Source organism: Myotis yumanensis, unplaced genomic scaffold (assembly GCF_028538775.1).
Source record: "Myotis yumanensis isolate MYYU_CA2020_CCGP unplaced genomic scaffold, mMyoYum1.0.hap1 SCAF_1, whole genome shotgun sequence".
NCBI lineage: Eukaryota > Metazoa > Chordata > Mammalia > Chiroptera > Vespertilionidae > Myotis > Myotis yumanensis.
Window position 1 is genome coordinate 3,971,466 of NW_027223752.1, and position 22,888 is coordinate 3,994,353.

Below are 22,888 nucleotides of genomic sequence, written 5' to 3' on the forward strand. Positions count from 1 at the left end.
CCAGGCCGGGAAACGCGAGCCCTCTCCTCTCACCTCTAGCCCGGCCTGGGCATGTCCGTGACCACCCTGGACTCCCAGGGTACCTTGCAGATGTGACTGGGGCTGTTTCCCTCAGAACAAAATAAGGTCCCCACAGACAGAGCCCAGCAGAGCCTGGAGCTGGGCCTCCATGCGGAACAGACGCGAGGGGACGAAGGAAAGGGAAGCTCGCAGACGCGGAACCTGCGGTTTCCGTTGTTCTCATTGGGCTTCAGGTTGAAAGTGTGTCCTCTTAGTTCCGAGGCGTCACAACCCCACGTGTGCCTGATGCACCCACGGCAGCGCCGGTGCAGGCAGCTCGGGAGGATTTCATTTCCGTGAGCAGTACGACTTCAAGGAGTGTGACGGAGCAACACAGCTCCCGGAGGAACCAGAGCGCTCAAGTCTGTCACAGAGATGCCCTCCACCAACACCGCAACTCGAACCTAATTTTGGGACCAAACACCCGAGAACCTTTACGCCAGGGTTAGGGGTGAGGTCCGAATGGTGCAGGCGCACAAGGCCTGTCTCAAGAGCAACACGGCTGCTGCTGGTGCAAGACTATGGTTCTGGGGGTGAATATTTAGCAGCAGAGTACAAATCCATCGGCTCCTTCAACTCGGCAGCCCTTAGGGAAAGATGCCTCAAAATAACTGTTCGCAGACATCACACATTTTTCACAAACCAAGGAACACAGAGGGTGGAAAATCCCACGGAGAATCAAGAACTCCTAAGCATTCAGGGACGCGAACCCAGGCTCACGTCACATGTCTACACTTCACCTCCCGGCGCTGGATCCGGTTCTGCTGTGGGCTCGGGGCTTTTCATAAGTGCTTTTCCGGAGAATCCGTTTCCACCGTATCTCCCACTCTGGTCCTAGGCTGAGCAACCCACTTAGAGCACACGGCTTCCTTCCCCTTACAGAGGGAGCCGGGCCCAGCGGGCCTGCCTGCTGGTCTCTCAGCAGAGCCCACTGACGGAGGCCACTCTCAGGGCCAGAGGAGTTTTTACAAAAACAGCTGCCTGTGTCAGGAGAGGGAGTGAGACCCAGCAGGCATTTCTATCTTTGCCTTAGGGATTAGCAGATTCCCCGGGGCGGGCGGCCTTGCTCTCCATGTGACCTGCTCTTCAGGGCAGGTGGGGAGTCAGCGCTTCCAGGGCCGCAGTGAGGCTCTGAAGTTCCTGACAGCAGCGAGGTGCCCCAGGGCTTCAGGTTCCCGCTGCAACTCTGGGTCCCCAATGCCAGCTCAGCTCAGGAGTGTGTGCGGCTCTCCCCCTTGTGCAGCCCAAGCAGCTACTTTTGTCTTAAAAGGACACTTTACAGAACGCTGTGCCAGCTCCGACGCAGTCGCTCCTGTGTCGCACGTCCTGTGCGCAGACACGCTCTGTCTGGAGGAAGCATGGCCAGCGCCGACGCCAGGGCGCAGAGCACACGCGCCCAGAGGTCACAGAAAGCGTCATCGCAGGCTCAGTGACCGCGTCCTCCTTCGCGGCTGGTACCTGGGAAGACACCATCACAAATTGGCAAGGCTTGTAACTATGGCTCCATGTGAATTTGCTTTTGGAGAAGTGGGTGGCAAGGAGAAATTTTACCAAATATAGTACAGCCTTATCTATAAATAAGTGCAGGAAAGAAAAACATGTTTAGGATGCCTGAGTCAGCACATTTACATGCCTTGATTATTTTGTTTGGGGTCTAATTATATCTTGTGACCATGCCAGGGTTCTCCTAAGCTTCTGTGTACTTCCACTCCTCTTCCTGTCAATGCCCACAGGGGAAAGATCAGCAACGGATAAAGATTATTGACTTATGTGTTCAAAACACCCACATGTTTGAGCACAAGTGCAGATTTCTGGCAACTGTTTGAAGAGTACGTTTGTATCATGTTTTTGTTATAGAATTCCTAAAGAGAAATCTCAACACTAAAATGCCAAATCATACATGAGTTTGATGCTTTCAAAGAAATATTTTGAATACTATTTTCTTTCAAAAATCAGTGATGTTTGGAGCCAATACTCCAAGAGTGGTTTTAACTCAAAGATAGAAATGACTTTGTTCAACATTTTATATTTTTGCTTCCTTTGTTCAATGTGGGGAGCCGGCACGGCCATGGCATACTCAGCCCCAGGGCGCCTTATGTGCCATGCCAGCTCAGCCTGGTTCAGTGACCCTGAGTGGGGGGGGTGAAAGGATTGAGAAAAGACAGACAAGAGAATGAAAGCTGGGTCTCGGTGGGACACTGCTCCCTGATGAGGAGACGGCGCCCACAAGCCGTGTCTTTATTTTATAGCAGATGCCATGAGGCAAAGTAGGGGCGTGATCACATTGTTTACAGCATTCTTGTGAGTTCCAACCTCACTCAACTATATGCACCCGAACTCTAGCACAAGGCACGTGTTCGCACCACAGGTTCCAGCTTACAACCATAGCTGTTGGCTATAATTGTGCTGGGAGGGCCCTGCCCTCCAGCTGGGACTTGCACGTGGCAATGAGAGGCCCCATATATCCCCCTTTACTTTTGTTTTTAAACGCGCCCATTTATATTATCCAAAAAACTCTAAATAAATTATTCAGCATCATCAAAACAGACTTTTGGCTTTTAGCAAAACCATTAACAGCAATGTTAACAAGAGAGAACAAAACTCTGGCTAACAAAGCAATACCAATGCAAAACCAAACTACAAACATGTTAACGTTTTCAGGATATCTTACTCAAAGTCCTTAGAGTTAGCTCCGCAAGATTTTACAGAAAACTGACAGTTCACCAACGCTAGCATAGCTTCCACTTGCTTTTCTAACATCTGCTTGGCCTCAGTCGCCATCTTCTTCAGCTGACTCCATGCTGATATCCCGCCGATGCAAAGATGTCGTTGATGCAAAGCCAGTCTCCTGGATCAGGCTGTTTGGACGGTTGACCTCGGCACTGAGTTCGCACCAGTCCCAGTCAAATCAGCCCTGTCCGCACAGGTGGAAGTCCGGTCCCTTCTCAGCTTCTTTAGCCGCTGCTGCATGGAAACGAGCAGCCCTCGGTCCTGCAGAGCTGGAGACCTCCAACTCTGAGTCTGGCGTCTCACATGGACCCAAAGTCCCAGGGAGCCATCTGGTCACACAAACAAAGATAACCAAAGCCTAGAAACAATGCAACTTCTGCAAGAGCTTACAATCTAGGTCTAAATAAAAAATTACTTCCTTAAACATCCACCACAGCCATCTTCTGCTTTACAGTGGCTTAAACAAAACCTAGGAGATATCTACCTTATTTTGTACCTCCTAATTACTTCTTATTTTCTATCACTTACTTCTACTTATTTCTCTATTCCTACAGCTTATTTCTACCTTACCTATCTTTAGCTTAACAAAACCTACGAGGCTTATTTTCTACTGCTTATTTCTACCGCTTTTTTTTCTTCTGTTTTTATGGATCCACTTCTTTTTATGCTTTTCTACCTTATTTCTTGTCTATTTTTTACTTATTCTCTCCTTAAGAAATTTAAAAATGCTTCAATTAAGCACTGCCCCATGTTTTACACCGAGCTATTACCAAACCTCGTGCCCTTCCTTACTTTTGCTTTTTAGCCTTACTTTCTGCTTTTTAGCCTTACTTTTAGTGATCCCCTTCCTGGGATCTGAATTTCCCAAGTTTTACACCGAGCTAATATTACCACACTTCGGCTCCCTACCTTATTTTTGTTTTTTGGCCTTCTTACTTTTGCTTTTTAAGCTCTCTGCGTGCCTTGGAGCCTCCCTTCACCTGACCACTTTTTAAATTCCCCTGAACTCAGTCCTGTTCCGACGCCACTTCTTACGGCCAAAACTCAGGCCCTGGTGATCCTGAGTAGGGGGTGAAAGGATTGAGAAAAGACACACTTCGGCTCCCTACCTTATTTTTGTTTTTTGGCCTTATCTTACTTTTGCTTTTTAAGCTTACTCTCTATTCCTACCACTTATTTCTACTTATTTCTTACTTCTACAGCTTATTTCTACCACTTACTTTTGCTGTTTAAGCTTAACTTCTTATTTTCTTACTTTTGTTTTTTAAGCTTACTCTCTGCGCGCCTTGGAGCTTCCTTTCACCTGACCACTTTTTAATTCCCCCGAACTCTGGCCTGTTCCTCATAACTCAGTCCCTTGTCATAGAACTCAGTCCCTGGTCGGGCGCCAGTTCAAAACTTAAATGCAGGTGTATCATTCCAATTCTTTGGTTTAGACCTGATTTCTTTTCCTGCCTCGAGCTGCTGGCAAAGCCCCCCCTCCCTACCCCCTGCCTCCCAAAGAGCACACACAGCTTACATCCACTTAGGCTCCTTATACTCTCAAAACACAGGCTTTGCATTCTTCTTGCTCAAGGATTACTCCTAATCTTCAGTGACAGCTGTATTCTCAACTTAACACATTACGTACCACATAGAAATCTCTACAGGGGTCCTCAAACTTTTTAAACAGGGGGCCAGTTCACTGTCCCTCAGACCGTTGGAGGGCCGGACTATAGTTTAAAAATAAAACTAGTCGGCTGCTAAGCAACAGGCAGCGGCGGCAAAAACACCCGGCGGGCCGGATAAATGGTTTTGGCGGGCCGCATGTGGCCCGCGGGCCGTAGTTTGAGGACCCCTGCAAGACATACACCAGGGACCGCACGTTTTTGGGCAAACTGCATGTTATTTAAATCATCATAACTACAGATCATAATGCACGTTAGGTGTTGTTTTTCAATAATTATAACACTTTTATTTACAAAAACAATTAAACAATTAAAGTTCCTAGTACTTTTTTAACGTATGGTACTGCGTAAAACATTTTTCTCTATGAAGAGGGACCAAACAAAATTTACATAAGTATCTAGATTCGCTCCTTTTTCCATGGGCGGCACAAACCCTGCAGGCTCTCGTAGGAAATTTTTTCTTTCCACTCGCTGGAATACACGTAGGTTCATGCTGCTTCATATCACCTGACAACCTTTTGGGTGGATCTTTACGAGGTGCTCTCCTTGCACCCCCAGGGGAAGGGCTGGACAGATTTGTCTCTGGTTCCGGAGAGCCTTCATTATTGTCATCCGTTATCCAGTCTCTCGCCACCGATAGCAGAAACTGTTTATACTTCATTTTTGCTTGTGGATTGAGGACGTTGTACACTCTAAATGAATTGAAAAGTCCACAGTTTATAAGGTACAGCACTACTTTTTTTGTCCATTTCATCGTTTTCCTTAGAATGGAACAACACGAAAGGAATTGATCCGCACGGTCAACGCCTTTCATGTGGGCATTGTATTCCTTGATGCAGGTAGGTTTTACAATATTCTCTCCCGTTTTTCTATTTTTTTTCCTGTTGTCGAGACAGAAGTGTCATGGATCGTTGATATCATTCGGACAACCCGCTTGTCTTTCCATGCTAGGAGAAGAATATCGCCTTTTCTGGAAAATATTATGTCACCTTTCTTCATTCTTGATGTTTTCATTTTCAAATTTGGTGGTAAACCTCTACTCTCCCTAATAGTCCCACAGACTCTAGTTTTGTTCTGCAGCAGCAATTCAGCAGTAGCTGTAGCATTGTAATAATTATCCTGGTAAATATGGTGCCAGATGCCAAGATAGGGTCCAAGGACTGAAAGAACAGTTTCTTGCAATTTCCTTCCTTCAGCAGTGTATATCTCCATATTGCAGATATAGCCGGTGTCACTCTCACACACCATCCGAACAAGTAAACCGTGTTTTGTTATTTTTGCTGGGTTGTACGTGCGAAATTTGAAACGTCCTCTCCATGGAATCATTCCCTCGTCCAAAGACAACTGTTGCTTTGGTTTGTATATTGTTCGAAATTTACGCAGGAAATAATTCAGCACAGGTTGGATCTTGAAAAGTCTCCCCGAGCGACTGTCCATTTTGGCGTTATCATTGAAATGCCAGAATGTCCATATCTGCTCAAATCTATGGCGACTCATTGTCTGTGGAAATATAGGGGTACATATCAAAGGATCTGTTGACCAATAGTCTTTCAAGCTATCTTTTCTTGTTTGACCCATCAGAATAATTAGGCCAAGGAATTTCTTGATGTCCTTCTGTGTAACCGGAGACCACTTTAGTGTTCTAGATTGTGTTTTGCGTTTCATTGCGGTTTGATCGTGATAGTTGGACAGCTCTTTGCACAACAGCTCAAACAATTCATCACCAAAAAAGAGATGGGTCACAGAGGGTACAGAGTCACACTGAGACGGAAATGTAGTGACCCCAGCATGACCTTCAAACATTTGTAAGCGTGGTGGTGTGTCAATTTCAGACCAACAATTATCAGTAGCTTCGTCAGTGTCCGAATCACTTGAAAGCACCGCCACCTTGGGCTTCCTAATAATTTCACTGTCAGTAGGATCAGTAGAATCGTCTCCGGAATCGTCAAAACAGTCATCCGCATCTTCGATCTCACTAGGAATATCTGATAAATTATCGTTAAATACTTCCGGAAGTGTATCAGTTTCGTTGGTTTCCTTCCTTTTCCTGAGAGAGGGCATTTCTAAAAGCGCCCGGAACTTGAAGACGAAGACCATTCGAATGACCAAAATACAATGTAACTGCAATGCTTTATGGGTTCGTGCAATTATATAGTTTTTCGTAGACTGACCTGCACGGTTTCCACCAATGAGATCACTTCATTCAATGTGGACTGTGCTGTGCCAGCACGGCCAAGGGTGTCTCTGAGTGGGGGGGGGGGGGGAGGAGGTGAAAGGATTAAGAAAAGACAGACAAGAGAATAATAGCTGGGTCTCAGTGGGATGCTGCTCCCTGAAGAGGAGACAACGCCAGCGCCCACAGCCGTGTCTTTACTTTATAGCAGATGCCACGAGGCAAAGTAGGGGCGTAATCACGTTGTTTACAGCATTCTCGTGAGTTTCAACCCCACTCATCTATATGCACCTGAACTCTACCACAAGGCATGTGGGGCTACATGTTCAGACCATAGGTTCAAGCTTACAACCACAGCCGTTGGCTATGATTGTGCTGGGAGAGCCCTGCCCTCCAGCTGGGACTTGCACGTGGCAGTGAGAAGACCCTGTCCTTTCATTAGTCTGAGGCTTGAACCTGGCCAAAACACTGTAGCCACACCCCACAGTGGACAAGACAGTGTGTTGACATCTAAGGCCCATAACAGATGGCGCGTGAAAAAACGAGAACACTCGTGAGCAGTCCTTAACAGATGGCCCGAGAAACACGAGAAAACTCGTGAGCGGTACACAATGTGTTAACACCTGGCAGCAGAAAAGACAACCACCCTTGCGAAGCCAGTATTACCCTCCAGGTAAGGGATAGCAGTACACAAAAGCCGGAGTACGTGGTTTAGGGCAGGCAATAAACAATTTACATTTTCAGGAGCAAATCGCCAATATTTATTTTTTAAAAAACCCTACACATCTTACTATAATACAAGCATGAGTAAAAGTTAGGTGGTTTGGGAAATAATATATTCTCTACTGTTAAATTCACCACATGCTGGACTTCGGTTCTGCTTCTGCATCGGCTGTTTCCTGTGTATTTCCGTTCCTGGTGCAAGTGCCTCTGATTTACCTGGAATCATCAAAGGAGGGGTGGGGGGGATCCTTTAAGAAGCTGATCAACTTTGGGTCCCACATTGGAAAACTACCAAACATCAATCCCCCTGACGGGTCACTGAGGAGCACTTCTGAGTACCGTCTTGTGTGGGAGGCCCCCTGCCAGGGAAGGTGCCATGGTTCTCCTTAAGCCATGCTGACTGAACCCAAGGCGTGGGCACAGCCCTACCTTGGGGGCATTTCTGACTAAAAGGTGAGAATGCCTTCAGCTCAACTCTTCAAAGCCCAGGTGGCCGGGAATGGGTTTTTATTATGTAAATCCAGTCAAGCACCAGGAATACCTCCCTTGAGTTTTGGTGAAACCTCCTGATATTTTGGGGAATTTGGGCTATAAAACAAACACGCTGCTTCGGTGCTGGGTCTCTCCGCTAGAGAGAACAGAAGCCACCCAGATCCAGCTTCTCCCTCTATTTCTGTGTCTGTCTTTTCATTTCTCTAATCCCAAAAGCGACTCCTACTTAAAGGAACCGGCTCTCTTCCCCCGCCCCCCACGCCCCTGTGCTGGATGCGGAGACGGGAGCCCCTTCCCCCCACACCCCCACATAGTCTTGAGTTTATTTTCACTTTATCAGGCTCAAGTTTCACACTGAAGGATGAGTTGGAAGGTTCCCTTGCTGACAGCACCTGTACTTACTTTCTGAATTCGGGCACCTCCAAAGCATAAACAGGTCACCCCCAGACACAACTTTTTAAAAAACAGTCCTTTGTAGCAGTACTTAGTGTCCAACAGAAACCACTCCATCTGTTAAACAATATCTCGACTGCAAAGCTTCTCTCACTGTTGGTGGATAGATAATGACACGGACAGTCACTATCGCCGTGGCAACAGCGTCCGGGAACTATCAGAGGAACATTGCACATGGCAGGCTGGCCCTCGAGCAGCCATGCCTCAGCTTCCTCCGGGGTTTGCTTTTCCTGCAAGTCTGGTGTGCCCTCGGGTACCGCCAACCCAGCGCGGCTCCAAGACTGCAGGCCACGCGGCGACCCGCCCTCCCCGACTCCCACCCGCAGGAGCACAGACTCAAATCGCGGGCCGGGGCGCGAAGTCAGCCCCCATCTAATGCCACGGAGACCGGAGGCGGCGACGGGCCCTCCTTCCTGTACTCCGCACCCCCACGTGGCCGTGCACCTGCCTCTCATGTCCCCGCTCGCTCCTTGCCGCGCGCGCACCTGCTCACAAAACGTTGGTCCAACGAGCCAGCTCCCGTCTCCGTTGCCCATTCAACGGGGAGGAAGGTCAGCGAACCCCAAACCCAGGTGGGATCACTCAGACGAGAGCGCTTTACAAACTTCTAAAATAAAAGGGTTTTCTTTAGAAAAATAAACGAGAGCCAGAGGCCGGAGCCAGTGGGCCAGGTCTAGACCTGCCCCCCCCCCCCCCCCCACGTGGGCAGCGGGGCCAGGAGAGCCGGGACGTGTGGCCAGGCCCGATGACGCAGCCCCGGGCAGGCCTGTCCGCCACTGCCCGGCCCGGCTTCCGCCAAGAACGGCCGCATTCGGTCGCGGCCTTAGGGAGGCACCGGAGCCGCTCACCAAGGCTGGGAAAGGTGCACCTAGGCCTCCTCCAGCCCAGTTACCGCCCGCCACGGAGGAACCCGCCAGCCGCGTTGCCGTAGCAACTCAACCACTACCTGAACCGGAACCGGAACCTTTCTCTGAAAGTGACCCCTTCCCGGCGTCCCGCGGGGCGGCGGAACCCCGCCCCGAGCCTTTCCCAGTCCCCCGGACCATCCCATCAGGCCCCTCTACCCTCCCCGGTCGCGGAGCGTGACCCTGATGGACATCCACTCTCTCCAATCAGCTAGCAAAGCGGCTGCCGAGGGCCAATGAGAAGGCTGTAGGATGCGGCTCAGGCGTAAGGACCACCTTCAACCTGTCGGGGCGGGGCGAGTGACGGGATTGGAAGACTCGAGTAGTTGTGAGCCAGCTTTCTCCAATCACGGAGAGCTGCTCGGCGCCGGCTCAATGAGGGCCCTCGGGGGGCGGGCCGGGCCGCGGCGGGGCGGGGCAAGGCTCCGGGTGGCGAGCCGAGGTCCCCGGCCGTAGAGCGTTCCGGCGGGCGTGCGGGATGAGTGGGTCTCTGGGCCGGGCGGCGGCGGCTCTGCTCCGCTGGGGGCGCGGCGCGGGCGGCGGCGTCCTGCGGGACCCGGGCGTGCGGTCGGCCGGCTCGGGCGGCGGCGGCGGCGGCGGCGGCTCGGCGGAGCGGCTGGACGCGATGGTGAAGAAGGACAAGGTGGTGGTCTTCCTCAAGGGCACGCCGGAGCAGCCCCAGTGCGGCTTCAGCAACGCGGTGGTGCAGATCCTGCGGCTGCACGGCGTGAGCGACTACGCGGCCTACAACGTGCTGGACGACCCCCAGCTCCGGCAAGGTCAGGGCCGCCGGGCGCGGGGTGGCGGGGCGGGGGGGGGGGGGGGGTCGTCAGGGGTTGGAGCAAGGTTAGGGCGCGGGGTCCTGTTGCATTAGGGCCTGGGTGGGGCCGGGAGTGACTTGAACGCGGTGAGGATCTGGGCTCGGGCACTGTTGCCAGCTTGGGCAGCGGGGACAGTCCCCGCGGCTCACGATCCTCACGCGGAGCTGAAATCGGCGTTTCGGGGCGAGTTCTCAGGCTGCCCAGGAGAGTGGTCAGCGGCCGCACCCGGGCTCTGCAGGCGGGGGCGGTGGGAGGGGGAGGGAGAGAGTAAGAGCCCGGGAGGTGGGCACTTGGGGGTCCTTGGAGGACGCCGGCCTGTCTGGTGGGTGGAGAAGGAGCTGTGCGGTGGGCGGTGGGGCCGAAGTCGCTGTTGTCCTGGGCAGTGAGGTCCGCCCGAGGCTGGGCTCTCGGGCTTCCAGGTTCAGGGTATCAGGGACCATCCTGTGTTGTTGCCTCCGCGTTTGGGCTGGTGTGAGCGGGGCCTGGTGTGGGAGAATGGGCGTGCCATCGGGGCAGGGAGGGTGTGGGAGGCAACAGTAACAAACAGTGACCCAGCGCACTTCAGAAGTCCGATAAGGAGGCGTGTGTGTGTGTGTGTGTGTGTGTGTGTGTGTCTCCGTCTCCTACGCGGGAGATGAGAGTATAAGATAGTTTCCTCACTTTGGGGCAATGACTGTCAGTACCTAGTCGAGTTGAAGGTGAACAAAGCTGCGGGCCAGCTCTTCACTCCCGAGTATATACGCTGAGTGGCCAGATTATTGTGACCACGGGACGTTTGTAGGCAAATTAGCTATAATTTCGCGCTGAAGTTGCTAAAGGGCCAGACCATTAGAAATGTCTGAATAGCACAACATACCTAAGTATCGCTGCTGATCAGGTTCATCCTATCATGTTGATGGCGAATCCCAATGGAGATGGCTTCTTCCAACAAGACAGTGCGCCATGCCACGGTGCGCGTATTGTGCAGGAGTGGTTTCAAGAACATGAGGGAGACCTTACCTTGCTTAGGTGGCCCCCACAATCACCAGATCTCAATCCAATTGAGCATTTGTGGGACGAAGTTAAAAGAGCCATCAGGCCGCTGGCTCCACAACCATCAAATCTCACAGAACTGGACAGTGCTATTCATCAGGCATGGTGTCAGATTCCTCGCATCACCTTTCCACATCTCGCGGAGTCAATGCCAAGAAGAATCGCCGCAGTACTGAAGGCAAAAGGTGGCCCAACGAAGTACTGATGGTGTGGTTATAATAATCTGGCCACTCAGTGTAGTCTCTAGTCCTCTGAAAAGGGACAGAGAGTAAATACATTCGTCTTCATGGACTGTGCAATCTCTGTGGCAGCCATTCAGCTCAGCTGTTGCAGCATGAAAGCAGTCAGGAATCATGCATACATGAATAAGCATGGCTAAGCTCCAAGTAAACTTTATTTACAAGAACAGGAAATGGACCAGATTTGGCCCAAAGGTGTAGAGCAGAGGCGGGACGTTCCAGCCTGCCCTTTAAAGCCTGCAAAAAATCATTGTCCCTGGCCCTGTGGGAGCTTAATCCACCTCGCCAGTCATGTGTTACTCCATCTGCATAGTAAGTCTGAGGCGTAGAGTTATTCCCATGTTGTAGGTCAGGAAACAGGCTAAGAGAGCGGCAGGTTTAGCTGAGGCCGGGGGTCCATGCTCGCAGGCCACAGGCTGCTGACCCGCAGGCCGGTGGCTGCCTTGTGCACCCTGCCCCATGCTTCGCTTCCCCTCTATCAAGTGTCTCCGCCCCCCCTGGCGTCCTTCCCTAGGTCAGGGCAGCTGGAGAAATAGGTGACAGGACTGTCCAAGTCCCAGAACCAAGGAAGTGGCAGCGTGGGAATTCCCTGCATCGGACTCCGAAGCTCCTGCAGTGAAACCTACAGGAAAAGGGCTGGTTATGGTTCCTTAACACCTATGTCCAAACCAGGAACGAAGGATGTCCTGAAATGTGATAGATTTGAAAAGTTCCTTTCGAAAGTTCTGGAAGGGAGTCATCCAGTGCATGTTCTCCTCCCGGTGTTGGTGCTTGGAGTGTTAAATTTTGGGGGGAGCAGTCGGTGTATGAGACAGCCTCCTAACGCCCGATTCCTAATGTTTCCCAGTTACGTAGCTTTGCCATCGACACTTTCTGTCCCACATCGAATCACTGTCTACTGTTTATAAAATGTGATGGTCATTACAATCCATTCTGGGGTGTAATTGTTGAGTTTTCAAGAGTTTAGCTTTGATTCTGAGTATTCCAAGTGGAGTTTGTAAGAACTATCGCTGTAAATTGCAGTTTTTGAAAATTGAGGTGTGAGAGAACGTAGCCACGTTTAAACAGTTCACTGTGCCCCATGGGACTCTAACTCTCAGTTGGTGGGCAGTGGTCTTTATCATTGGACGTCTCACTTCTCTCTACAGCAGCCGCTGGCCGCAAGAATTGTTAAAACATGCAGCCCTGACTGTTTAGTCAGGGGCACTGACCTCTGCTCCCTTAGATGTCAGATAAAAAATGACAACAACCTGAAACCTACATTTCATGTTGACCAGTGTCATCCTAATAAATTTAATTTTTTAAAAAGTAAATTTAAAAAATGACAACAGCCAATACAATAGTCATTCGGTGTGAATGAATCAAGTTTATACCTTTTTTTTTTTGGTAGATGGGCAAAAAAATGTAAAATACTTTTTGGTGTGCCGCAGAATTGTAGTAATTAGTTTATGTGTGCATGAGATGAAAAAGGTTGGAAATTGCTGCTCTATAGGAATCGGGTATTCCTTAAATATTTAAACTTGTAATCAGACTTTTTATGTTTTTTAAGAAAGATGCCAAAGCTCTCAGCTGCCCATCACGCTCGTTAATCTAAACACTAAAGCAGCAGGAAAGGTGGGTTTTGATAAACTGTCAGTCAGTGGGCACCATGGCTGCTCTCTCAGGGTTTGCAAGGGGTCAGTCCCCTCGCCCCTGGCTCCGTGCCGGGTGCTCAGGGGGTTGGAAAGCCCGCTTGTTTGGTGGTTTGGGCAGTGGGATTGGTCCTGGTGGCGCAGCCTTCTCTTCCCTTGCAGTCGGGACCTGTGGTCTGCAACATGACGTCTAAAGAATGAGACAGGCCTGGTGCTTTGGTCCTTGTGGTTCTCAAACATGCTCCATGGAAGCAAATCTGCCTGCTCCTCGGCAGTGTACCGTCTAGGTTAGATGTGTGGTTTGGGGGACCCGCAGACGGCCAGTTTATTTTCATTTTTGGCGTGTTTCAAAAACTGTAGGCACTCACCTAAAGAGTCAATGGATAGGTATTATCATGGAAAGCTCAATACAGTGTATTAATAATTAAAAAAACCAGATATATCACACGCATAAATGGCTCACGTACATAAATGTACAAGACATTTAAGAAAGTTAGAAGAATTAAAAAGAAGTTCATACTTACTTTAAACATGTCTTAATTCCCACACCCATCCTGTCATCATAACAGTAAAAGAAGATTTGTAACTGGCATCGCTGTAAAATAAGGACATTCTGGTCTTCATGGAGTTTGCCCTTTGTCAGTCACCCCATACCTCTTAGCTGATTTATTTATTTTGACACCCAGAGTGACTCAGAAGTATGCAATGCAGTTGCTAAGAGAATAGATCTTAGAAGTTCTCATCACATACATACACAAAACATTGTAACTGTGTGGTGATAGATGTTAGACTTACTGTGTGACCAGTGTCTGCGAACATCATGTTGTGCCTCTGAAAATATGATAACATCACGGATCAGCGGTGCCTCAGCAAGAAGAGTTCAGGGAAAAAGTGTGCTCGGCGGGGCTGTGATGGGGCAACCATTTCTTCCAGTGCGTCTGGGAGAGAAAGATAAGGCCTCGGCCGCCTGGGCCTTCGCTGTGCTGCCATTTAGGGCGAGTTGCTGTTTTTTAGACGTCAGTGATAGAACTCAAATTGGTCGTTTTATTTGGAAAGTAAATGTTTGATAATAAATGATAGGGCATCAAGAACCAGTTCTTGTGTTTTTATTTTGTTTGCAAAATCTGTTGACCTTTCTCCTTTGTTTATTTTGTAATCATTTTGACCATTTAAAAATAACTGCCTATCTATGTAAGTATGAAAATATCACGTATATTCTGTAGTGATTTTTATGTCATGCTTTTGACCATCCTCTGTTTTAACATAATCAACACAGAAGTTTATTGCCTAGATATGTTTTAAAAAGAATATTTCATCTCAACATCTATACTAATAAAAGGGTAATATGCTAATTAGATGGGACATCTTCTGGACAGCCTTCTGGATGTCCTTCCGGACAAAGCCATGGTGGCCGGGCTGAGGCAGAGGCAGTTAGGGGATATCAGGCCGGCAGGGGAGAGCAGTTAGGGGGATCAGGCCAGCAGGGGAGAGCAGTTAGGGGCGATCAGGCCGGCAGGGGAGGGCAGTTAGGGGCGATCAGGCCAGCAGGGGAACAGTTAGGGGCATCAGGCAGGCAGAGTGGTTAGGGGCGATCAGGCAGGCAGAGGGTTTAGGGGCAATCAGGTAGGCAGGCAGGTGAGCCGTTAGGAGCCAGCGGTCTTGGATTGCAAGGGGTATGATGTCTGACTGCCGGCAGTTGGACATCCCCCAAGGGGTCCCATATTGGAGAGGGTGCAGGCCGGGCTGAGGGACCCCCCTCCAACCCCCGATGCACGAATTTCATGCACCAGGCCTCTAGTCTAGATATAAAGCTTAAGCGACCGAATGACCAGTTGCTATGACGACGCACACTGACCACCATGGGGCAGACACTCAATGCAGGAGCTGCCCCCTGGTGGTCAGTGTGCTCCCACAGCAGGAGCGCTGCTCAGCTGACTGACCAGCAACAGACTCCGGGCTCAGGGCTGGCGAGTGCAGCTGCGGTGGTGCGTGCTACCTACCCAGTGGAGTTGTGGCGAGGCGCTGCCCCACTGCTACATCCCTTGGGGGATGTTGGACTGCCGGTTTCTGCCGGTCTCTGCCCGATCCCAGGCCGAATAATGGTGAGGATGGACGGGAAAGGAATGGGTTTTTCTGTCTCAGGGTTGAAACCACATTTCCTTCTTACTATGTCATAATCGTCTCCTTGGGCTCAGAACAGAACGGCCGCTGGCTGCGCTGTCTCCTGGCACGTGTGCTGCAGGTCACCTGTCTCACCGGCCAGTGGTCCTCGCCTGGACCGCCCTCCCTCAGCTCACCCTGTGAGTCTGCGGAGCTGAGCGCTGCCCCGAGCGCCCCTCCAGCTGCACAGGGCAGGGCTCCGTCCGCGGCCGTGGGAAAGGGCGTTTCTCTGGGTCAAAGGTTAATAAAGGCAAAAGCAGTGCGTAAGTGGCTGGTGACATTCACTAACCTGGACAGGCCCAGGTGGGGCCGGCCTCCCTCGGCAGTGTCACCACGATGGCCCCATGGCCAGCCCTCCTCTTGGGAGTGAAGTTGTGGCATTGCTTCTCGGTTGTGGGTATCTTCTGTGACGTCCACCGCCGATCCGGTTCCCTGCTGTTAACCCAGCCTGTGCCGGGCCTTTCGCGGGAGCCTCACTCCTGTCCCATCACAGCTGGAGGGGAGGGGCTCAGCGAGAGGTTCAGCGACCACCTGAGGCCTCACGCTTGGTCGTGGGCAGGGTTGGGTTTAAGCGGTGGCCATTGCTCTCTGCGAGCACTTGTCCCCGAGCGGGGGGGCACGGAGGCGCCGGTCTGCCAGGGGCGGGTAAACGAGTTCTCTGTGGACAGTTCAGCTCTGTCGTTTCCGTGACACAACTGTGCTTTCCCCACAGGCATTAAAGACTATTCCAACTGGCCCACCATCCCGCAGGTGTTCCTCAACGGCGAGTTTGTGGGGGGCTGTGACATCCTCCTGCAGATGCACCAGAACGGGGACCTGGTGGAGGAACTGAAAAAGCTGGGCATCCGCTCCGCCCTCCTAGACGAAAAGCAAGACCAGGACTCCAAGTGAGGGCGGGCCCGCGCAGGGGCCGCCGGAGCCTCACCGCGTGCGGGTCGCTGCTCAGGCCGCTGCCGGCGCCGACCCTCCCGCCCTCCGGAAGCAGCGGTGGTTTGTGTGTCTGGTGTGTGGGCTGAGGGCTGTGAACTTCATTATAACCACTGCACTGTCAGCGCTGGGCGTCGAATTATCCTGTTGCTGTAAGCAGATTTCTTCTCATAGCCGTTTGCTGTTGCCTGACTCAGGAGGAAGACTAGGAGCTTTTGGGTCGTGATTCATGAATCCCCTGCCAGTGTGTCAGTCTGCAAAGATAACATACCCCCCAACTTTTTGTAACTTGTTCTTTAAGAAAAATGATGGGCAAGGGAGAGACCATGATAACCGAGGGGTTGTTTTTCAAAATAAACCGCGAGGGATACAGTGTGTGAGCTGTTCATTCTGAGTAGCGATGGTCTGTTTTCAGTCTGTTCCTGCTGCTGTAACCACCCAGCCTGGGGGCTTACAGACCAGACATCACTCCCCAGCTCTGCAGGCTGCGCATCGGGGATCGTGGCTCGGCAGGTCCGGTGTCGTGGGGGCCTGCTCTGGCTCACGGCCCTCCACCCCATGTCCTCTCTAGGAAGCTCCTGGGTCCCTTTTATTAGGGCGCTAATCCCAAGTGAGGCTCCCCCTTCATTGCCCAGTCACTGCCCTAAGGCCCTGCCTCCTAACGCCCACACTTTTGGGGTCAGGCGAAGGCATAGGAGTCGATCAGGATGTTTAGTTCCTGTGATCTTTTGATTTTAGAAATTAAGTGTGATTTTCACACCCTTCTATTAAATCTTTTTAAAATGGATGTCATTTCCCAGGGGGAGGACGTTGTGAATGTGAGAAGGCCAGGTGGGGGCTGGGCGGACTGGCCAGAAGCGCAGGTGAGGCTGGAGGGGCAGCCCCGCCGCCCGGGGCCTGGAGGAGAGGCAGGGATGTCCTCCGAAGGCGGGATCTGATGAGCACTTTATTTCCAAAAAAGACGCGTCATGGGAGTCAGAGCAGCGGTTCTTCAGTTCTTCGGTATCTCTAAGGCTCCCAGTGCATCTGCGTCTCTGCACCTGCTCCCCCCCCCCCCCCGCCATGCTACCAGATGCCGGGCTGGGGCCTGGTTTGGGCTGGGGCTGGGGCTGGGGCTGGGGCTGGGGCCGGCCGGGATGGGGGCTGGGCTGGAGTGGAGGTGCCTTGCAGTGGGTCCCGGGGGAAACCCCACCCTGGCTGGCGTGCCTTCGGGGCCCCTGAAACCTTCCTTCCCAGAGGCAGAAGGAGGGGCATGGTTTAGTGGAGGGCAAATGTGACGGCCAGGCTGTTCATTTCCCCGCGCCCTCCAGGCCTGCTCTGCAGTGGCCACTGCGTGCCCTTCCTTGCAGGCTCTGAACTTGCCCTTGCAGGGACTGACCTGGTGGCCCTCTGCTGTCTCCCCTCCGCTCCCGCCGCCATCCCTCCCCCGAGGCTTTGGGGTTCCCAAAGGAAAGGAAAGGAAGTGGCAGCCCAGCCCCAATCCTCTGGGGACTGTCCTGTCAGAGTAGAGGACGCCCCTCAGTAATCAGCTCAGTGCTTCCGGGCAAAGGACAGCAGGTGATTCTCCCGGGACAGCTGTTGTTCCATGCGTGCACTTCGTGTCGGCTGTAGGGGGAGCGCTCCCAGGGGCCTCGGGGAGGCGGGGGCTCCCCCGGGAGAGCCACTGTGTTACAGGTGACGCCAGGGCACCAGGAGGAAGGCTTGGCGCCCAGGATCTCCCCGGCCACTGCCACTCGGCGCCCAGCCAAGGTCTCGGCCTTGCCCTTTGCACAGAACACCGTCAGCAAGTCACTGGATGCCGTCCCCGCGTGGACGCCAGGCCGCGGCCCCTGGGGCTGCAGATCGTCCCTCGCCTCCACAGCTGGTGCAGTCGGGTCCTTTTCCATCATTTTGTGTCCTTGGCCTCTTTCTTAGATCTGCCTTTATGCCCCCGGGTCCATCTGAAAAAGGAAATGGCGAGAACTTACCAGCGGGGGCACGAGAGCGTCAGAAACCTCCCTGCACTAAGGACCCGGCGGCTCGGCCAGAGACGGACTGGACTCAAGCCCGTGAGTCGTCGATGGCCCAGTGGCCAGAGCTCAGAGCTCAAGGACTCGGCTCTGCGGGTGGGCTTCTCTCCGGGAGTCCATGAATGTTGTCCCGTGTGCCCAACAGTCCCCACCATGCAGAGCACTGGCGTGCTGTCCAGGTCAGGCGAGGGGTCTGAATGGTGCGCACAGTGAGAATTCAGGACACGGAGCAGCAGCCCGGGGCCCCCGTCACACATGGTCTGCTCACACTCGGGGTGACGTATGGGGTCCCTGTCACACCTCCAAGTGCCCTGTTATCAGACCCCTTAGAAATTTGAAGTTGCCTGGCCGGTTTGGTTCAGTGCATAGAGCGTTGGCCTGCAGACTGAAGGGTCCTGGGTTCGATTCTGGTCAAGGGCAGGTACCAGGGTTGCAGGCTCCAGCCCGGCCCCTGTCGGATTGGGTGCAGGAAGCAGCCAATCAATGTGTCTCTCTCACCCATGTTTCTCTCTCTCTGCTCTCCCTCTCCCTTCCACTCCTTCTAAGAATCAATGAAAAAATATCCCCGGTGAGGAGTAACAAAAAAAGAAACAGAAGAAGTTATTTCGGGAGCTGAAACATTTGTAGATTCCAGACCGTTTCCTCCATAAGCGTTCCTTACGGAAGTGTCATCACACTCTGTAAGCGCCGAGTCAGGAGGGGATCCAGGGCAGAGGTCTGTACGCAGCCCCGGGTTCATGTCACTGGCCTGTCGCAGTCACCCGGTGCTGCCGGGGACGTCGCTGTCCTGTGGTTTTACAGCTGCACAGCTCGCCGAGAGCATGCTGGTGACTTAGTGACCAGCTACTGAGAGAGAAGTGTGTCCTGCGGGTCCCTGTTATGGTGACAGGAACCACCCGGGTGCGGCAGGGTTCTGCCGAAGGGAGTTTAAACCCGAGGGGAGCGACAGGGAAAGTGAATTCGGTGCAAGGTCACGGGAACAGCTGATGTGATATATTAGAAACTTTCATTTTCCACTTGAGGATTGTTTAGTAAATCTCAAAAATGGCCCGGAGTGATTCCTAAGAGCTCTGGTAGCACCTGGAGGGGTGGGAGGCTGGTCGAGGGGGGAGAGCTGTCCACGCCCAGGCTGGAGAGCTCAGGGCCACACAGAGGCCTGGCCTGGGCCTTGTCCCGAGAGATGCCCTGACGAGGCCCCGGTCACTATTGCACTTTGGCCTCGGCGGCTGGGGAGCGAGAAGCTGAGTAAACAGCACCCACGCAGCTGGCCTCCAGCACCCACAAAGCTGGCCTCCACCACAGTGCCTGGGCCCCGGGCTCAGGGCTCCCCGGGTTGGCGACACGTGGGACGGGCGTTGTCACACCTTGGCTGGCCCACGGGGGAGGGTAATGCAGACCCTGCTGGTCTCCATTGGACGCCACCATGTGCACCTCTTACCTTCCTTTTTAAAAAGACTGTGGGTTCCTCTCAGGTGGTCTTGGGGACCCCGACACCGGAAGGATCTCCAGGCGGCTGGGCTTTGAGCCCCAACACCCTCCTCTGGGAGGGACCACGTCTCGTTAACTTGCAAACCCACCAGCACCTGGCCAGCCTCATGGCCCAGGGACCCACGGCCCCCCGGGATGCCCTCTCGCTCCTTTGGGTCGGGACTGAACATGAAAGACTTTCCCAAGGACACGGAAATGACCAGGGAAACAGCACGGAGACCGGTGACGGCGCAGGTGCGTACCTGGGCTCGCTCACTGCACCTGGGCTCGCTCACCTCAGAGCCTGCCTTCCCCAGGCCCCGCCCCCGCCCCAGAGCCCACCTGGGTCTACCCTTTGCAGACAGGGACATTGCAAGCCCCTCTTCCTGCTCCCTGGAGCCAGTCTCGGAGCTGGGGCTTCTGTCTGGGCTCCAGCCTCCTCTGGCTCTCATGTCCCTGGGCTGGACTCCGACCCCTGTGCCAGGCACAGGGCGCCTGCGGGGGCGGGGACTGTGTGGCGGTGGCGCTGGGCAGGCTGCTCCTCTTCATCATCGTCTGTTTAACCAGCTGTTTATGTTTGAAGACTCTCCTGTGTGGACACTGAGGTCCGCGGAGCTGCTCACAGAAACCTGGTCTGAAGCAGGGACTGGGGCTGGGCTCCCCCGAAACTAAGACCCCAACGCAAACGGAACCGCTGCCAGACAGCTGTGTCCTTACTCTTGCACCTGCGTCTGGGGAACTGGCCTGAGTATCAGCTACTGTGGACGGGCCCCACACTCACATGGGCCTGAGTATCGGCTACTGTGGACGGGCCCCACACTCACCTGGGCCTGAGTATTGGCTACTGTGGACGGCCCCCACACTCACCTGGGCCTGAGTATCCGGTTACTCTGATCAGGGTTCCTACAGAGGACTTTTTAAAAAGTTTTGTTAATTTAAACTTCAAAAAGTTTGGTTAATTTTTTTAAAGTATTGTACATTAATGGAATACTCAAATATATTAACTACACAGTACAACCATCTTAAATATATTTTACTGTTAATTTAAAAGCTTACCAGTGAGAGCACTGAGGCAGAGAGAAGGGACACAGAGCTAAAAAAATAAATAATAGTGAAAGAATTGGCATATACGCCCAGGCAAGCAGCCCTGAGGCCGACCATGACCCTAGCTGCTACCCTATTAATTCAGTTACACATATGGGTTATAGGCCATAACTACTTAGGAATTCCTAAAGCGAGCTTGTGTGTGTGTGTGTATGTGTGTGTGTGTGTGTGTGTGAGAGAGAGAGAGAGAGAGAGAGAGAGAGAGAGAGAGAGAGATGGTATGGGTACCCTTTGCCAGAACAACTTCCAAAAGGGCAGAAACCGTGTCTGTCTGAATAGCTGCTCAGTACGTATTTATTGCATAATTAACCTCCATCTTTGTTTTGTTTTAAGTGGATAAAGCCCTGGCCTATTCCTCAATGTAACTCCAAACAGTAAGACGTCAAGTTAGGCTTTCCTGCGTCTTTGTGCTATTTTCCAGTTGCTTTGGTTTTGCTGCCACAGTGTCAGACCACACGCAGCCAGCAGGTGGCGCTGTCGCTCCGGGACTGAGCGCCTCCACGTGAGGGTGCCACCCCAGGCTCCCTTCCCCGTCACAACCTGAGTGAACCCTCTCTGTGTGTTTGTCACCAGGCAGCACAATCCTATCAGAAACGCCCAGCGTGCTTCAAGTCCATTTCCTTCTTTAACCGGCTAGAACTGGGTGGTTCTCTCCTCTCTGGCTGAGAGCTGTCCAGGGTCCAGGGCAGCCGTGGGCAAACTACGGCCCGCGGGCCGGATCCGGCCCGTTTGAAATGAATAAAACTAAAAAAAAAAAAGACCGTACCCTTTTATGTGATGATGTTTACTTTGAATTTATATTAGTTCACACACACACTCCATCCATGCTTTTGTTCCGGCCCTCCGGTCCAGTTTAAGAACCCATTGTGGCCCTCGAGTCAAAAAGTTTGCCCACCCCTGGTCCAGGGTAAGGGGGAGTGAGAGAGTTGGGGGGTTCAGGGGTGGGGAGGATGGAGAGGAAGGAATTGGGAGGCAGAAGACCAGGAGCAGAATCCTGGCTGACACTTTTCTCGGACAAGCCAGCTCTTGTAGAGAGCGCAGAGCGCCTCTCATCCTTCCCGTCTCCCTTTCCCGAACTTTTCTCGGACAGTCTTTCCAGCACAGTTTTCCTCATGAACTTTAGACTCACTTGTCAACAGATGCTCTTTTTAGCTTTTGCAATGCCACCTACAGAGATTCGGGGCACTGACCCGTCGCTGTGATCTCAGCCCGTCCCCAGCTCGCAGAACCAGGCTCCCTGTGGCGGAGCTGTTTCCTCGGCCGTCCGCCTTCCCTCCCCAGGGCCGGGCTGGCTGACCTCGCCTCTGCGGCCACCTGCGGGGCCGGGAGCGCCTCCGGGCCTCTCCGCCAGCCTGGGCGGCACCGGGGTTTCCGCTTCTTCGGACGTGCAGGGGTTTTGACCTTTTCTGTAAAAGGGCCAGTATTTTTGGCTCTGGACACATGGTCTCTATGGCAACTCCTCACCCTGCTGCTGTGAGAAGCCACAGCCATTTTTAATTTGTGGGGAGTGGCTACAGTGTTTGAACAGGTTCAAACCTTGGACTAAGGAGAGGGCACAGTCCTCTCATTGCCACGTGCAAGTCCAGCTTGGAGGGCAGAGTCCTCCCAGCACAGTGATAGCCAACAGCTGTAGTTGTGAGCTTGAACCTATGGGCCGAACAGGTGGCCCCACGTGCCTGAGTGATGTGGGCTTGACAGAGTTCAGGTGCATGGAGTTGAGTAGGATTGAAACCCACGGGAATGTTGTAAACATCTTGACCACGCCCTTACTTTGCCTCGTGGAATCTGCTACAAAATAAAGACACGGCTTGTGGTCCGTGGTGCTGTTGCTAGCTCTCCATCAGAGAGGGCAGCGTCCCACCCAGACCCAACTTTCTTCTCTTGTCTGTCTTTTCTCAATCCTTCACCGCCCCCTCTCAGGCTCCCCGAACCTGGCTGGGCCAGCTCGGCACGTATGGCGCCCGCGTGGGGCTGAGTATGCCATGGCCGTGCCGGCTCGCCACATTAATAGGGGCTGCAGCTCGGTCCATCCCCGCCACCAGCGAGGGCACAAGGTTCCGATTCCTCTCGTCCTCACTTGTTATTTCCTGTTTTGCTTCAGTTTTGCCTAAGAGCAGCCATCCTACCGAGCGGAGGCGCCATCTGTGTGGTGTGACGGGCATTTCCCTCGGACTTAGAGCATCTCTTCACGTGCTTATGGCCATTTGTAGATCTTCTTTGGAAAAATGTCTACTCAAGTCCTTTCCCCATTGTTAAACTGTTTTGTTGTTCTTGTTAAGGGTTATACAACTTTCT

The 22,888-nt window shown here is 52.7% G+C and overlaps 1 protein-coding gene, 1 long non-coding RNA gene and 1 other non-coding gene across 4 annotated transcripts; 1 reads left to right on the plus strand and 2 right to left on the minus strand.

The window, feature by feature from the left end:
- Window positions 1-2,241: 2,241 nt before the first annotated feature.
- LOC139008866 (uncharacterized) lies at window positions 2,242-9,238 on the minus strand. 2 transcript variants are annotated; one of them, XR_011471224.1, is made up of 4 exons: window positions 9,147-9,238; window positions 8,784-8,905; window positions 6,629-7,569; window positions 2,242-3,119 (listed from the first exon to the last, which is right to left on the minus strand). It is a non-coding gene; the product is annotated as an uncharacterized lncRNA (long non-coding RNA). The 2 variants fall into 2 exon arrangements; XR_011471223.1 differs by having other exon boundaries at window positions 2,242-7,569.
- On the minus strand, window positions 8,316-8,588 carry LOC139001331 (small Cajal body-specific RNA 13). Its single transcript, XR_011469949.1, has one exon. It is a non-coding gene; the product is annotated as a small Cajal body-specific RNA 13 (non-coding RNA).
- Window positions 9,239-9,638: 400 nt separating the features above from the next.
- GLRX5 (glutaredoxin 5) lies at window positions 9,639-16,401 on the plus strand. Its single transcript, XM_070412608.1, has 2 exons — window positions 9,639-9,982; window positions 15,799-16,401. The coding sequence occupies exons 1-2, from the start codon at window positions 9,682-9,684 to the stop codon at window positions 15,975-15,977; spliced, it is 480 nt and encodes a 159-aa protein (XP_070268709.1). The 5' UTR covers window positions 9,639-9,681; the 3' UTR covers window positions 15,978-16,401.
- The last annotated feature ends 6,487 nt before the right edge of the window (window positions 16,402-22,888 follow it).

Coding starts and splice junctions, on each gene's coding strand:
- GLRX5 (XM_070412608.1), top strand. CDS start 9,682: ATGAGTGGGTCTCTGGGCCGGGCGGCGGCGGCTCTGCTCCGCTGGGGG. Junction 9,983..15,798: donor CGACCCCCAGCTCCGGCAAG/GTCAGGGCCGCC, acceptor CTTTCCCCACAG/GCATTAAAGACTATTCCAAC.